This window comes from Stegostoma tigrinum, chromosome 20 (assembly GCF_030684315.1).
Source record: "Stegostoma tigrinum isolate sSteTig4 chromosome 20, sSteTig4.hap1, whole genome shotgun sequence".
Classification (NCBI taxonomy): Eukaryota; Metazoa; Chordata; class Chondrichthyes; order Orectolobiformes; family Stegostomatidae; genus Stegostoma; species Stegostoma tigrinum.
In genome coordinates, this window is record NC_081373.1 from 31,138,940 (window position 1) to 31,157,086 (window position 18,147).

Consider the following 18,147-nt stretch of genomic DNA (forward strand, 5'->3'; position numbering starts at 1 on the left):
ACCCAAACAATCATTTTCTATCACACAGCTTAATCCAGTTCAGTCAAGTTTTCTGACAGCAAATGTTTAATGACATTTATATCCAACTTCATCACAAAAGCCTGGACCTTATGGTTTCTGCTACATTCTGATAAATGTCAAAAAGCAATTCATAGACCAGCAAGAAGAAAATCAATAAGACCATAACTTTAAAAAGAGATAGTCATAGCACATTCAGGCTAGAAATAACAAATACTACAAATAAAATGGCATTAAATGGAACGTTGAATTGCCCATCAGCTAATTAAAAAGTACTCTGCATTGCGAACTGTCGAACTATACTTGGACCCCTGAGCTTGGTAACCTTTGAAGTACTTGCTCAACATTTACTGTACTCCATCAATAGGTTTGAGTTTATTTATCTGTGTGAGGTCTATACCAGTTTAACAGGCGTGACTCATTTCTGTCCATTTAAGCACTTACATATTTTCAGAGTCATACAGCATAGAAACAGACCCTTCAGCCCAACATGTCCATGCCGACCAACAAACAACCAACTACACTAATCCCATTTAGCTGCACTTGGTTCATAGTCTACTATGCCCTGGCATTTTATGTGCTCATCTAGATCCTTCGTACATGTTATGAGAATATTGGCCTTTGCCACCCTCTCAGATGATATGTTCCACATTTCTACCACGTTCTCGGTGAAAAAAAACTTTTCCACAGATTCCCCGCTAAATCACTTTCCCCTACCATGGAGAAAACATTCTTACAATCTACCCTGTCTATGCCTCTCATAATTTTGTATACCTTGATCAGGCTCCCCGCTCAAGCCTCCTCTGCTTCAAGAGAAAACAATCCCAGCCTATCCAGTTTCTCCTCATAACTGAGACTTTTCATCCCAGGCAACAATCTCCTCTGCACCCTCTCCAGTGCAATCACATCCTTCTGATAGTGTAGCCATCAGAACTGCACACAGTATTCCATCTGTGGCCTAAACAATGGTTAATAACGCTGCAACAGGGTTTCCCTGCTCCTATAATCTTACACCCACAGTTACAAAGGCAAGCATTCCACATGCCGCCTTCATCACCCTATCTGTACATGACGACACCTTCAGGGATCTATGGATTTGTACAATAAGGTCTCTTTGTTCCTCAGTACTGTCTAGGGACACACTATTCACTGCATACATTCTTCTCTTATTAGGCCTCCCAAAATACATCACCTCAGGCTTATCAGGATTAAATTCCATCTGCCATTGCTCTGCCAAATTTACCAGCTGATCAATATTAGACTGTAGCCTGAGACCATCCTCCTCACTATCAGCACCACCATTAACTTTCGTGTTATTCATAAATATACTAATTATACCTTCTATATTCATATCCAAGTCATAAACTTAATGTAAACAACGTGGGTACTGACACCAAGCCCTGCAGTACACTCGTGGTCACAGGTTTCCAATCACAGAAACAACTCACAATCATCACTCTTTGCTTCCTATTTGTAAGCCAGTTTGGAATCCAACTTGCCTTGGGTCCCATAAGCTCTTACCTTTTGGATCAGCCTTCGACATGAGACCTTGTCAAAGACCTTACTGAAATCCACGTAAATCACATCAACTGCATGACCCTCATCAATATATTAGTCATCTTTTCAAAAAAATTCAACTAAATTAATGAAACGAGATCTCAATGTAACAATGCTTGATCAATCTCTGCCTTTCAAGTATCGATTAATCCTGTCCTTCAGAACTTTTACCAATAATTTCCCGATCACTGACGTCAGGCTAACTGTAATTACCTGGCCCATCCTTGCTGCCCTTCTTGAACAAAGGAACCGCGTTAGCTATCATCCAATTATGTGACACTTTGCCTGTAGCCAACAGAGTATTAAATCTCTCTGCCAGGGCCCTAGCAATCACCTCCCTTGCCTCTCATAACAGCCTGGGATATATCTCAATAGGCCCTGGAGATTTGTGCATATTCATGCCCACTAAGACATCTAATATCTCCTCCTTAATAACCTTAACATGCCCATCATCCCAACTGAAATCTGAAATTATTAATGTATAAAGTACCTGTTATTATTCAGGTAACTAGATATATCAATAAACTGAAGAAAATACATATTTATTTAATACCTTTCAAATCCTTTGAAACTCTCAAATGAAGAGTTCTACGTCCAATAAATTGCATGAGATTAGTGCTCACTGTCATTATGTGGAACATTGCAGCAACTATGCACTAAACAGTTGGATTCTGCAAATACAGATTAGGTAAATAGCTATAGCAGTGTTTTGGTGCTGCTGAAGCCAAAGAACTTTCTGTTCTTCTTCCAACAGTTACTTTCACCTTAACTCTCTCTAGATCCCCCTCTCATCAATTTAGAAGGCAGTTTAATTAAACAGTCTTGAGCACAACCTACATCCAAAATGACCTCAAGTAAGTGTGTTTAATACTTAACAGCAAATGGAAGACTTCATGTAATGTCTTCTCATGCATCACAATGTAACGCAAACTGACCAATTCAGCATGTTTAATAGATACATTAAAACCCATTGTCAAACAAGCAAAGTTCAGAGAAATAGGCTCAAAGCATTCAAAAACCAGCTCTGAAACCGATCCTAGGTGATGTGTACCAAAGCGAGTCTAATGCAAGCAAACAACTGAATGTGTTACCTTGTAAAAGTAAACAACTGGAAAAGGCTATGCCCAGATGCTTTGCTATAAAACTCTTGAATTCCACCTTCCATTCCCACCATCTCTTCCACAACTACACATAAAAGTCATAGTGCAATGGAACTAAGGAGAAAAACATCATCCAGAAAACAAGTTATAAGAACTCACTTAGAGTTTTATAAAGAATGTACGTAATTGATAAATTTAATCAAATCAACCTAACAACATGCTATCAATGGAAAGTGAAATGCCTGTTAACGCTGAAATTCTTTTTGCTTACACTTTATTTTTATTTTAACAATTGTCCATAACAATGTTATGTATTATGATTATGGGTTCCCTGATGTATTAACATCCAAATTTTGCTTGCACTTACAATTGTGATCTCACAGACATGTAATTTTAAGGATCTGACATTACAAAATTTCCTGTACTTATGAATGCTCCTTTATATTGTCCAGCAGTGTGTTCTGACTTGCATACAAATGGACTTCAGGATGGAACCACTTCACAACCACGAGACTGCCTGGACTTATTTTAATTCTATTATCATCTCAGTTCAGTACCTGCTGCCATGATTTTACAATGGCCAATAATCAACACATGCAAGGGGGAAATGTTCATCAGAAAGACAACATCCTCTCTTTGAGCATTGAAGTGACAACCTTGGTCTTGCATATTGCACTAAGTAATGGTTCTGAAAAAAAAACATAAGATTGAAGCTATATTGCTCCATGCAATCTGATGATGCATCAGTTGTTGAGTGGAGAATCAGGCAGGCTTGCAAAATGTTCCTGATGGAAATACACAACTCATCCCTGACTCCTGATGGTTGTGATTATACCAAACTAACATCGATTGTACTTATTACTATCATTAAATAAATGACACCATGTTAGATGAGGCAAGTGCCTCTTCTTGTCAAAGTGTACTAGTGTTTCATCCTTTATCATGATATTTAGACAGGCCTTTATATTCAGCATTGTCGTGGCACCATCAACTCTTGTGGCACAGTAACTGTGTTCCCACCTCTAAGTGAGAAGGTTCATGATCAAGACCGGCCTGCCATAGAGGTGTGTCCTAACATGTCTGAACAGATTAAAAAAAATTAGATGATACATCTGACGATATTGATTTAGAAGCAGGAATAGGTCCCAGGCCCCTCAAACCTGCTCTGCCACATGCTAAGATTAAGGCTGAAGATTACTCCATAATTCTACCTAGTGTTGCGAAGTTGGTTAGATTACTTCTGGATTGCAGGGCAGAAAGTTAGAATTTGTTGTTTGCAAAATGCTGGGCGGGGGGGACATGGAGTGGAGGTGGGGGGTGGAGGAGCAGTGTGTGGTCCCCTTAAAAGGTGATGTGCTTTTTCTTTGCTCAGAGATTTAAATAAAATGCTTAATGACTGAACAAAAACAGCCAGCTCGGCGAGCAAGTCAACAACATTAAACAAATTGTCTGTGGGCAGCAGCTTGTGGGTTTGCAGGTGCACAGAAAGCATTTCAATGGAAACATTTGTAACAAAAAGGTGTACGCTAGCAGGCCAAGCAGTTGGAAAATCAGCAGATTCAACTGCCATTTGCCAGAGTTAACAGCTCTCAAGAGAGAATTGCTATCTTTTATAGACTTTGCTAATTTTTTGTGAAAGCACCATCTGAATCAAAAGTACCTGCAACATAACTAATTAATATTCCTGACACAAGACTTTGACAGAGAAGGCATTCCTGAGAGAACATTTGAAGGAGAAGGCACAGAATATTCCAGAAGATGTCAGTCTTTTTTTTACACTTTTATATAAATGGATTTATATTTATTAGAACAGCATACCATTAGAATCCTGCTTCATTTGGGAAACAGTTAGTCGTTGGAAGGGGTTTGTTTGGTTTGTTAATAATTTAGTTAGTCTGTTCACTGTTAGAGTTAGATAAATAAATTGTTATCTGTTGATTGATCTGTTGATGGGTGTGAGGGATTTATTTTACGTAACTACTAGAAGTTGCAGAAACAGCAGGTTACACCACTTTTCACAATCCTTTTAACTGATTTTCGGGCAAGGCACTCCTACGTTTGCACAGAATAAAATTTGGGACAATGCTAAATTTACCTTTCAAAACCGTACAAATGGAAGTGTATCAGGACATTAAAAAGGAAATTTACTGAGAAGACAAATATTTATTTGAAGAAAAACTGCAACATTAAGTGCTAAATGCAATTGAAATGCATGGAAAAATGTATGCACAGATAAGTGAATTTTGCTCTGATCATACTGCTTAAGCAGAATTGACTGAAACGAGTTCATCTTGCACCTAATCAACATACCAAAAGGAAACAGCAACAATTTACCAGGATGTAAGACAAAAAAACCACACAGTCTCATAAGCTCCTTAAACTGTTGTCATAACTCAGATTTGTCACATTTTGGCCCCAGCAAGTTTCTGGGTGGTTTCAGTTCCTGAGAATGACATATTATTCCACTGGGCATTGAATTTCATTAGTGTGTTGTAGCACAGAAACAGATTCTGCATCACATAATTACTTACAAAACTGTTATTATACACAGGTTGCTTCTGCTTTTAGCAGCTGCTTTTTAGAGTCAGTCTTAATCATGATTAAACACCTATTAATGGAAGCTAGGTTAAGCAGCCACCTGTCTTATGCAGACAATTGTTATTAGACCAGGAAGTGAAATCCAAGGACTTTACAAAGTGTACTGAGTATTATAAAATTATCTAATAATATAGAATATTCATCAAGACACAATACTATACTGTATCCTACTATATCCAATCATGCAGTATATGTACTGTACAATAATTAAAGGTACCTATCTTACAATATACAGAATCCTTCACTTAAAAAAAATTCTATCATGGGATGTGGGCATCGCTGGTTAGGCCAACATTTATTGCCCATCTCCAATTACCCTGAGGAAAGTGGGATTTAGCCTTCTTGAACTGTCCACGTGATGGGATACTATTCTGCAAAACTCAAGGAATACCCTGGATGGATCTCTAATAACCATCTTCCTTGTTAGCTATGATTCCAACCCGTGAAGAATTTCCCCCCGATTCGGATTCCAGTTTGGCTCAGATTCCTTGATACTACACTCAGTCAAATGATGCCTTGATGTCAAGAGCAATCACTGTGATCTCATCTCTGCACACAAGTTGGTGTTTCTTTTGCAAAAGTGCATGATGATTGCTTCAAAGTATGGAGTGTTTCAGAGATCTGAGGTAGGCCAAATTGGATAAGTCATATATAGTTAGTTAGTAGTATTTAAAAGCTGTAAACCTGTGCCTCCATATGAGTAAGATCATATGAATAAGAAAATGCCACTGCACCCAGCAAATCTGATGGTTCCACAATCTATGTAAATTCAAGTGGAACACAAATTGACAGGTGTGCTTTGGCCTTTTGCATCAGTGTCAAATTGCTGTCTCTCATTTTATTTCAAATAGGTCACTAACCTTTACACAAATTCAATTTTAAACATATATTCTTAAGAATGACAAAATTATTTTTTTCAGCCGAAGTGTTTTGTTTTACACTCATCAAGACAATGAACAAGAAATATATACACAAAGGATAACAATACTTAGACTGTATGAAAAGGAAGTGCTGAATGGTTGGCACGTGAACTCAGATTAGTAGAGGCAATGTCTTGGGAAAAGGAGAGGTTAGAGGACACTGACCGCACATGTAAAATGCTTTGCCTTTTTTTTTAAAACCTTAGGACATAGGTGGCTTTGCCTTGATAAGGTCGGGAGGTCAGCCAGGTGGGCCCCAGAATGAGTTCCTTGACTGGGGCTGTTAATCTGGTCCAATTAGGGAGCCCTCGCTGACAGATATGAACAGGAATCTTGGAGGTTCTGTTCACTGAGCGTTGGATGTGAGGAAGCCTGACCACTGTCAAGTGCTGTGCACATGCAGATAAAGAGTGACTTGGTAAAGGGATACTGGCCTCTGTGGAATTATTTCATTTTATTTTTAAATGACCAAAACCCTGGTGATGACACAAACTATGAGCCCTGCCAGCATTCCAGAAACCGTACTGAAGACTTGTACTACGGGACTAGCTGTGCCTCTCGCCAAGCTTTTTCAGCATAGCTACACACTGGCATCTATCTGACAATGTGCAAAGTTGTCCAGGAATGTCATGTCCACAAAGTGCAGGCCAAATTCAACTCAGCCATTTATCAGCCTCTTGGCACACTCTTATGTATCAGCAAAGTGATGGAAGGGATCATTGAGGGTACTGTCAAGAGCATTGCAAAGAAATAATCTGCTTGTTGATACTCAGTTTGGGTTATGCCAGGGCCACTCACATCCTGACCTCATCATGCTCTTGGTTTAAACATAGACAAGGAAGTTAAACTCAAAAAGTAAGGCTAGAGTGATGACCCTTGACATTAAGTCAACATTTGATACGGTCCCTTTTAATTCCATACCCAAACAAAACATGAGACGATGGGAAACAAAGGAAATTTTTTCACTGGTTGGAATTGTACCTACCACAATGGCTGTGATTGTTGGAGGTCAATCAGGCCAAGGTTATTACTGAAGTAGCTCCTCAGGATTGTGTCCTAGGCCCAACTATGTTCATCTGCTTTATCGATGATATTCCCTTCATCATAAAGTCACATGTGGAGATGTTCACTGATGACAGAACAAGGTTCAGCACCATTTGTGACTTCTCAGATACTGAAGTCCAGAAGGACTTCGACAATTTCATAATAAGTGGGAAGATAAACCTACACACCACATGAATGCCAAGCAAGAGCCAATTTCAACAAGGAAGAATTTAATCATTTTATGTTGGTATTCAATGATATTATCAATGCTGAATCAATATCCTTTGGGTCACCACTGACCAGAAACCAGGCTGGACCAACTGCATAAATATTGTGGCTACAAGTGCTGGTGAGACTAGAAATTATGCAAGTAATTCCCCTTTTTTTAAAAAAAAATTCATTTAAGAACATGGACTATGCTGGCAGTACCAGCATTTATTGCCCATCTCTAGTTGCCCTTAGAAGGTACTGTTGAACTGCGTTCTTGGACTGCTGCAAAACATTTGGTGTGGGAACACCCACAATGTCACTAGGAAGGGAACGCTAGGATTTTGACCCAGTGACCCTAAAAGAATGCCAGTACATTTCCATGATGTGACGGTGCCGGTGTTGGACTGGGGTAGACAAAGTCAGAAGAGACACAACACCAAGTTATAGTCCAACAGACTTAATTGAAATCACAAGCTTTCGAAGCACTGCTCCTTCAGCAGGTGACTTCATCTGATGAAGGAGCAGTGCTATGAAAGCTTGTGATTTCAAATAAACCTGTTGGACTGTAATCTGGCATTGTATTACTTCTGAGTCTATTTACAAGTCTGGATGCTGAGTGGGTTGTTAGGAACTTGCAGGTCGTGGTGTTCCCATAAATTTGCTGCCTTTGTCGTTCTATACAATCATGCTAATGGGTTTGAAAGGTGCTATCTCAGGAACATTGATGAATTCCTGCAGTGCATCTTATTGATGGCGCACACTGCAGCTATTGTACGTCGGTGGTGAAGGGATTAAATGAGTGTGGTTGTGATGTCAAAACAAGCTGGCTGCTTTCCTGGGCACTGTCAAATTTCTTGAGTGTTGCTGCAGTTACACTCATCCAGGAAAATAGTATTCCATCCCACTCCTGACTTGTGCCTTGTAGGTGGTGTACAACACTGGGGAATTAGGTGGGTTACTCAGTACGATTCTTAACCTCTGAGCTGCTCTGGTAGCTGCGACACTAACATGGCTAGTCCAGTTCAATTTCTGGTCATTGGTAGCCTCTCAGATGTTGATACTGGGGGAATTCAGTGTTGGTAGCATCATTGAATGTCAAGGGCGATGGTTGTCTCACCAATGTCTGTCCGCCATTTGAAGGCACAAGTCAGGAGCATGAGGAACTATTCCTCACCTGTCCAAATGGGAACAGCTTCAACAACATTTAAAAAGCTTGACGCTATCCAGAACAAAGCAGCCTGCTTGACTGGCAAGCTATCCAACACCTTCAACATTCACTCCTTTCACCATTGATGTGTAGTGACACTTATCAGATGCATGATAGTAACTAAGGCTCCTCCAACATTTTCCAAACTAGCAATGTCGACCATCTTGAAGACAATGACATGGCAACTTTAACATCAGTAAGTTCTCCTCCAACTCACACACCAACTGACTTGGAATTATACTGCCCTTCCTTCATTATCATCGGGTCAAACTCCTGGAACTCACTTCATATCAGCACCTCTGTCTGGTGGCCCAGTTCAACAAGGTAAAAATTGGAAGAAGTGTGGATGCTGTAAATCAGAAACAAAAACAGAAGTTGCTGGAAAAGCTCAGCAGGCCTGGCAGTGTCTGTGAGGAAAAAACATCAGAATTAACATTTTGGGTCTGGCAAAGCTTCCTAAATCTGTTGTGAGGAAGGGTCACCAGGTCCTGAAAGTTAACTCTGATCTCTCTTTGCAGATGTTGCCAGATCTGGTGAGCTTTTTCTGCAACTTCTGTTTTTTTGTTTCTGATCAATAAGGTATCTCTCCATTGCTTTCTCCAGCACAATTGGCTACAGACAATAAATACTGGCCAGAAATGACCACATCCCATAAACTATTCCAAGAAATTAAACCATTAAAAGGTTGTGTAAATGTACACACCACACAAAGAATAGAAAAGAAGCCATCACAGCTCAAAAACAGCTTGCAAGCAAACACATGACTTGGAATAACAGAAGGCAGTGTTGCACTGATTTCGAACAAAGCAATGTGAGAATGCTGACACCTTAAGGAATGAACTCTTTGAACAGGTCATACAGATTGGTCAACATAACTAGAGAGGTATCATTGGAAATCAAGTATAGATAAGTTGGAATCTTCAATTTCCAATCCTTGGTTGAATTATTTTAAGGATTCTTCCATTAGTCAGTGGTGTCTCTGCAAGATCAGGCAGATAACCTCCAACAGGGCAAAATTACAGAATTTATGAACGTATGGCTACACTAGCTAGATTTGTGTACCAGCTAACATCCTAACTTCCTTGAGAACAAAGATGACACAAGCCAGCAAATCCAGCAACAGCTAATAGGAAAATGAGAATTCAAATTTTACCAGGTCTGGACAGCACCTTTACAGACAGTGACTGATCATGCTGACATCCAACAGGGCTAACAATATTCTCTGGAAAGAAGTTATGTCAACTAGTTATTCCATACAGCTCACAAGTCATGCATGCTATGGAAACAGAGCTAACTACAGTTGGTTCTGATATAACGTGATAGAACCGTTCTCTTGCAATCTCACGTTATAAGAAAATTGCGCAATAGTCACGCCATTTAAACTTTTTGGGCCAAATTGCATTAAATCCAATACAGGTAAGGAAAGTTCACGTTCTACAAATAACGGCCTGAATTCTCTAACTGCGTTAAAGCTAATTTGTGTTGAGGTAACACGTGTTATATCAGAACCAACTGTACCAGCATATAGGACCTGCAACTGTACAAGAACCAAAAACAGGTGCAGGGGTCATGATGCCATACAGGAAGCTTTGAAACAGATAAGGAGTCAAGTAAATACATCTATCCTCAAGAGGCATGCAAGGACAACTGTGTGATTCCTGTGGTACCATATAGTAATAGTGGTTAATGCTAGGCCTCAGCAGCTTGTTCCATCACATTTTACGTAGCAGCATGACCATGTTTCACTATCGACACCAAGTGTCCTCACAAGTAGTAGTAGAAGATAACAACATGGCCCACCCATCGAGACTACTCAACCACTCAACATGTTCATGGCTGGTTTTGGACCTCAAGTCCACCTTTCTGCCCACTCTGCGTATCCCTCAGTTTTCTAGGGGAAAAGTCACATGACACCAGGTTGTAGTCCAACAGGTTTATTTGAAATCACAAGCTTTCAAAGTCCTGTCCCTTCATCACCTGATGAACCTGTTGGACTATAAACTGGTGTTGTGTGACTTTTGCCCTTGTCCACCCCAGTCCAACTCCGGCAACCTCCACATCATGACCTCAGTTTTCAGAGATAGAAAAAAAATCTGTCAATCACAGCTTTAAAGTTATTCATTTAAAAGGAGCATCCATAACTCTCTGAATTTGAAAATTCCAAAAATTGAAAATATTGTGACTTAACGTAACTTCTCTTCATAAGTAATAAGTAGTCATAAGTAATTGCCCCTTCATTCTAAAATTGTGCCTTATCTGTTAAATTTCTCAGTGAACGCAACAATCTCTTAGTACCTACAATTTTAACCCCTTCAGAATTTTGTAAATCTAGTTGAGAAAGACTGCCATTCTTCTAAACTCAATGGAATAAACACCTAATTTGCTCAGCTTCTCATCATCGGGCAATCTCTTCAATCCAAGGACCAATTAAGTAAGCCTTTGCTGTGCTACCTCAAATACAAGTATATCCCTTTTTAAAGGAAATCAAATCTGCATATTATATTTCAACTGTGGTCTCACGAAAACCTTACATTCCACTGAGGCTGCAATTGTACCAACAGGTAGCAGATTTTAGGGAGGGCCCCTCGGATGAAGGAGCGACAAAGACATTCTTCTTCGCTGAGCTCACAAAGCAGAGATTTGCCAAACACCTTGGGTGAATATGGCCAGGTGAGAGCCCATCTTCCCCAACCAGCAGTTTGTTCTACCCAGTATTAGCAGTGGCCCTTCTCCCGTAGTGCCGTAGGTAAAAGAAATGCATTTTACTGTACCTGTGTCTGGGGGCAAATGGCTTGTGAAGATTTGTTGAAGTCAGACCAAGTCCTATGACACATGCCACAGCAACATAAGACAACTCTGAAAATTACTAATCCGGAAAGTAGTCGATGATCTCTTTCAAAAAGGATTTGTTGGGGCTCCTTGCTCCTGCTGAACACACAACAAAATTAAGGGAGGGTACTAACTGCTGCACTGGACTCCAAAATGCCACGCTGGTATTGATTCTGCTGCACTTTCACAGATATCACAACCTTCGCTGTATGTGTATGGCGTCTTACACCAGGCAGCCACAAGTACCTCGAATTTCAATTTGAAGACAAAATATCACTTGTAGCATTGATAAATCAGGTGATACAGAACTAAATTTCAAGGTAACAGACATTGATATATTCAAATGAATGGGCCCAATATGAACTGTCAGATTTTTGACAAGCCAAATCTAAAATTGAGCTCCCCAGAATATTTCAATCTCTGATATTGATCTCAATCATCGATACATAAAGCAAGCAGCTAATGAAGAATTACTGAAACTAATGGAACTGATCTTGTAAACTCTTATTTAATCAATTAACAATATGAACTAATTGTGTCAGCACTCAATGTCACAGCATCTTAAGATCCTACAGCTAATAAGTAACTGATAGGTCACCTTGCTTCTTCCTTAATCTGCACAAAACGGTGAAACAATTTTCTCGGCTGATTTGAAATTCCAATCAAGGCCTGAAAAAGAATAGATGCTAATATAATTCAAAACGGGTTGTTCTTTAATAGTTCAGAGATCCAATTAATTCTCAAGTGTTAACCATGTGGTAAACCCCAGATATTTCCCTGACAAGTTGCTAATATAATAAAGCTCAGGATATATCCAGTGCTTGCAATGAACTATTCTTTCAAGGAGTCTTCACATTCCCATAATGATCATAAGAAGAAAACACTAAGACTTCGTGATGAAAGAATAGTAAAAAAAAAGTTCAAGGCAACTTAGTGCATGACTTTCAAGTGATGGCATTTCCTGATGTTTCACAGGTTCTCTTCACTTAACCGTTCCAGACTTGAAATGATATGGCAAAATTCTTCATAAACTGTTATGTAGATTTTGTAAATATCCGCTCTTGGCAGGGCCAGGGGTGGAAAACATGGGTCACTGTGCTTCTCCAGTTTCTGCGTCCCTCAGTTAAGAGCAAAGCATTTTGCATATTATGCATCAGTAGTACGTACATGTACCTCAAACTCTATTTCAGACCTTTAAAGGTCTTTAAAGCATCAAAATAAAATCCAAATGCAACCACACTATCAGGACTTTTCTATTTCTAAGTCTTGTTACATACAGGTTGGTTGTCAGAATTGTTTACAAAACTACACTGAATACAGAAGTACTTTTCTGAAGAGCACTTGAGAAGTTGTACGAGGCACCGTATAACCCAATTTGCAAAGTGGAACCAGGGCTACAGAGTTGAATGAGTAAGTCAGGAAGGGCCACATCACTGAGGGAGGAGATAGGGAAGGGACACAGCATGAAGACAACGTTGGGAAGAACATTGTGAAGATAAAATTACGTTAGAGCCACGAGATGTCTTATCTTGGGTTTGAAGAGTGAAGGAAGCACCTAGTGCCCAACATAAACACAGTGGTCCATGACAGAAGCAAGAAGGGAGGAGACGTGGACTATTGTGTAATCTGCTTGACTAATGATTGGGATTGTCCTGGAAGACAGTCCGGACCCCTCAGCTTGAGAAAGAGCCCTGGATGTTTTGCACATTATGCATACCCACCTTCTTGCACAGATCTGTGTACGATCTAAACAGAGCATAAAACTGGGAGTTCTAAAAATACCTGAGAGAAGACTTGAGATAGGTCAACTGTAAAATCTAACCCCCTGCTTAAGGAACAAAAACTGCTGTGCTCGAGACTGGATAGTGGGAGTTATTTGCAACACCAGTGGGTCAGACCTGCTTTCAGAGAGGGCAGGGAGGAGCAGTAACGGGTATGGAGGAGAGGGAGGAGGAGGAAGAAAGGACAAGAAAAGGAACGTTATTTTTGTTCATGCATGAGCACCATCCATTGTCAAATTCAACTTTAAACAATGATGTTGAGACTAATCTTGTTAGAGCTGCTGTGCACAGATCTCCAGAAAAAGCTTTAGTATGGTTACAAATTAAAATCAGTAATGACATCTCATGGTCCAAGAGTACAGCTGAATCATTGAGACTTTTGTTTCAGGTGGTTAAAGCTGAATACTTCATGTGATACAAAATCCCAAGACTGAAGTTTAGATTAAAAAGTTGTCTCAAGTTTCAGATATGCAAGTAGACTGAATTTTTGTTGAACATTCCTGCAGACTATTACAACTCTTTAAAATGTTAGTTTGAAACATACTTGATTTAAAAAAAACCCATGATGCACTTACTGAGTTGCACAAATATATCCCAAAGAATTCAAAGATATGCCAGGTCAGTGTTTAGAAAAAGTAACCAATATTCACTTCATCTAATTCCAACAAAATCAGTTTCTGGACAAAAAAAGCAAATTAAAAAGGCAGTGGTAGAAAATTTGAAATTAAAACAGAAAATGCCGGAAACACACAACTTCTATGGAAAGAACCGAAAATCTTTTTTTTAAAAACGTCCATTCATGGAATGTGAGCTTTACTGGAAAGGTCAGCATTTACTATCAGTCATTTGAGAAGACAGTGGTGAGCCAGAATCACTGCAGTCTGTGTGATGTTGATAATATCCACACTACTGTTCGGAGGGAGCACTTCAGGTGCAGACTGATTCCAGCATTTTGTCTTCATTAATAATTCTTGATGTATTTTCTAGCTTTATCAATACATTCTACAAATAAAAGTAACATGTAATATACAAATAATTCACTGCAAAATTGGAAATATACTGGAAGTTATAAAGGAGTCTAATAATTTTTTTGAAGTTATAAATCATGTGTTATAATCTGCCAATATTTTAATTATGTAATACACAACAACATTGTATTTCTTTATAAGTTATATAGTACATATATTTGCAATACATCATTGCTAATTTGTACATCCTTTCCTCATCAGTTTCAATGTTGCCTAAATAGTGATGCTTGCAAATGTATTTTGAAATTTATTAAAGTAATGCACTGTTGTTTCTTTTCTTAAATGTAGAGAGTATCCTAATGTCCACAAGCAAGCAGTTTTCAACTGGCACTAAACTCCATGACCTTACGATTCACCAGTATCATAACATTTGTTACTGGAGATTTTCTGCAACTAAAACTTGATATCTGAGATGAGTAAGAATACCAGAGACTTCTTCATATTGAATAGGAGTGTGGAGGGAATGATCTCTCTCGATTCATTTGATTCTTAAATATTATGCATGCACATTCATTAACATAAGTTTTCAACAGATATTTTCAAATAAGTGTTCAAAAAACTGTATTACAATAAATTAAACACTTTAGTATACACATGTTCACATGAATATGCATATTTAGCAAATTTACACATCCTAAACTCATTTGTTGTATTTTTGTATATTCAAATTGCTCTCAAATCACCCATTTCCAAGTTCATTATAACAAAAGTAAATTAAACTTTAAAACGATCAGGCCTTCAGATTTTTTAATCAGAAGTCCTGCTACCCACTTTTCCTTCAAAACTTGAAATTAAAATTCCAAATAATTTCCAGTATTTCACAGACATAGCTGCCATGGAGTAACATTCAACCAGGAATACAGTGCCACATTCTCTGAAGACAGCTTCATTAGTTTACATTTTGCTTTGTTCTGTAGCACCTCCAATTGAATGGTGGAAGCCTACAAATATTGACAAGTTCAAAATAAGCATTAACAGTTGTTCAAAAGGGACATCAATCTTGGATTTAAAAGTGTTTATGCCATTTTGCTCAAATGTAGGCAATTTTTAGGTCTCAGACTTACCAATTTTACAGGATTTTTTTTTCATGTAGGCCTTCAATGTTTTGAACCTGATATAGATCTCATATTAAATTATTATTTTAGTTTGAAAGCTAACATGATGTCAGGTTATGGGTTAGGGTTAAGGTTATTAGGTGGCACACAATAACCATGAGCTGCTCTCATCTCATAAAGAGTGATATACTTTGTTCTAGTTTGTAATTTTCCTCAGTCTGAAATGTGAGTACATACCTCTCCTTGCTGCTGCCTTGCCTGCCAGACTGCCACGTTCCTCTGTAGGCCGCTGCTGGTTTCCCCACCAAGCCCCCGCTTTAAAAAATAACAAGAACATAAGGCTCCTACAGTTTGACAATACATGTTTTACAATGTAATTGGGGGCAAGGGGATGCGGTGCCTTTTTTTAAAAGCAATTTAATTTCTAGCTTTTTATATATAAATACACACATCCACAATCATGCACTATTCTCACATGCTGCAGTTGTAACTTTTATAAAGCACCAACACTTTATCTTAAATGATCTTCAATACAGCACGATCAAGTAGGCACTCAGTTCAGGCTCAAGAGAATATCACATAACAAGAATGTGAAAGCACATAATGGCAGTTCTAATTCATGTATCTTAAGAGTGTTTATTCAAATGCAGAGCTTTTAAAATAAATTAGATTTTAACGGTTCATTTTTCTCTCACAATTATCAAAAATAATTATTAAATACATGTTAACCATGCCACTAGAAGTACAGACAAAGCACCATGATTCATTTCAGTGGAATGGTATTCAATACAGCTATATTCAACTTATACAAAACCTGGGTTAGTCATAAGGGAATTGTGTGTAGAAATATATTAGCACTGGAGAAAATGCATAAAAAAATGTATAAGGGAACAGAGAGGATATAACTATCAGTAAAGATTGAACAGACTGAGACACTTTTATTTTGAAAAGACCGAGGGATGATCTGATCGCAGTGTTTAAAATTATGCAATGAAGAACATGCTTCCATTTATAAGGGAGTTCTAAACAAAGATCATATATAAACAAAATACAGTTAATAGTCAATCTAATAAGGAACTTAAGACAAACCAATTCAAAATTCACCCAGGAAGTGGCAAAAACATGGAACTTCCCCACAGTAGGTAATAGCATAAATACGTTTGAGGGAAAACAGCATTTGCACACAAATAAGAAAGGACAGGAGCGTACTTTGATAGGGTGAAAAGCAAATAGAGCAGGAGAGAGACTTGGGTAACAGATAAACATTGACATAAAGCAAGTGAATGAATAGTCTGCTTCTGTGCTGCAAATTCTAAACATCATTGAAACAAATAGAATTTGCAGCGCCTAACCAGCACAATGCCGAAGATGACCTTTACTAATAACCTGTCAATATCCTATGCAAATCTCTTTGAAGCATGTCAATTGACACTGTGCAGAAATGTATGAATTTGCAAACAGAGCAGAGCAGTATACCTATGAAATAAGATGGACTGAAATGTCAGATGTGAGCTGAACTCCTCTTGGCTGGGTCAGTTTGGCAGCATTAAGTGGCTCAGGGACAGCACCACCATCCTGTAGGAAGAGCTATCTCTGAGAATAATGGTTGGCAGTGCTCTAACCCCAACAACAGCCAGTTGGTAGATAAGGTACAAATGTGGTGTTCTGGTATGGGGAATGTTGTGGGGGTGGGGTGGTCGTGGTGCTTTGCATGGTCCTGTGCACAGTTCAAACTGGAGACATACACTACCTCAAACAGAAAAAAAGACCCTTAAAGCAGCCACTAATTTGCAATATCCCCTCCCTCATGCACCAAAATATAGGCTGGAAATACAGGTCACATTTACAAGTAATAGGCACAGAACAGCTGCCACAGCACCCAATTTCATAAGTCACCCTACCTGATGGTCCGTTCCAAGAGCGCCTGTAAAGTTCTACCTGATGCATTTTTGAAATAGGAAGCAGTCACTAGAACCACCCTCTTCTCAGATCAACCAATACTCTTCACTTTCATTTCTTTGCTATCTAGTAATACACCTGTCTCTTGATTCCTTTTAGATAGTTGCTTCAATGGCCTCCCCTGTTTTCTTCTAACTTCTTCATATTCAACTTCTGTTTCCTAGTTTTGGAAGACTTCATCATATTGACGGATTTGTTCCAATCAACTTTGGCAATTCACTACAGAGAATAGATAGAAAAAGACGCTTCCTCTAAGGGATTGAAGTACTTCACAGTCAAGAGATTATTTTTGACATTATTATTGTTATTATTTGGACAAATCCGTAGCCAGCCCATAGTTATTTTGGGAAGTGTACCATTTTTGTCTATTCCTTTTCTAACCTCTTCCAAAAAAATCCAGGATGGCAATGGGCAGTTGAACTCATGGACCAGAATATGGATACCATGTCAAATAACTCTACTCGCTCCTGATATTTTTCTGAGGAAGTCTTAGAAACATCAAGAAGCCTCTAATTTTATTCTAAATGGCTATTCTTCAAGCGCATGTCTAGGAAATCAGCCAGCTATTTTACTGGGGTAGCTACCATAGCAATTCCAATGCCCTTAATCACATGATACCCAGATGTGCACAATGCCAGAAGGACCAGTGTTCATTTCCAGGGCCTGCCTAATCTCTGTGGTTCGGATAAACCATTGCTTTGGCTTCTTGACTGGTTAAACTTCCATTTTTAAATTTGAATTCCTGTTTTCAAATCCCTTTGTGTACTTGACCCTTGCTTTTTCTGTAGCCTTCTCTAGTCTTACAACCTCCAAGATACCTGCACTCATCTAAATCTGGCCT

The 18,147-nt window shown here is 38.8% G+C and overlaps 1 protein-coding gene across 5 annotated transcripts in view; it reads right to left on the bottom strand.

Moving 5' to 3' along the window:
• The window catches only part of LOC125461811 (C-terminal-binding protein 2), a 296,288-nt gene that overhangs the window by 144,758 nt on the left and 133,383 nt on the right, over positions 1 to 18,147 (bottom strand). For 4 of the 5 annotated variants that reach the window (XM_048551038.2, XM_048551036.2, XM_059653079.1 and 1 more), the window contains one exon: positions 15,585 to 15,662. The exons of the other annotated variant lie outside the window; for it this stretch is intronic. In XM_048551038.2, coding sequence (XP_048406995.1) covers positions 15,585 to 15,662 — 78 coding nt within the window. Of the gene's footprint in view, positions 1 to 15,584; positions 15,663 to 18,147 lie in introns of those variants that run through there. 5 annotated transcript variants of the gene reach the window in all.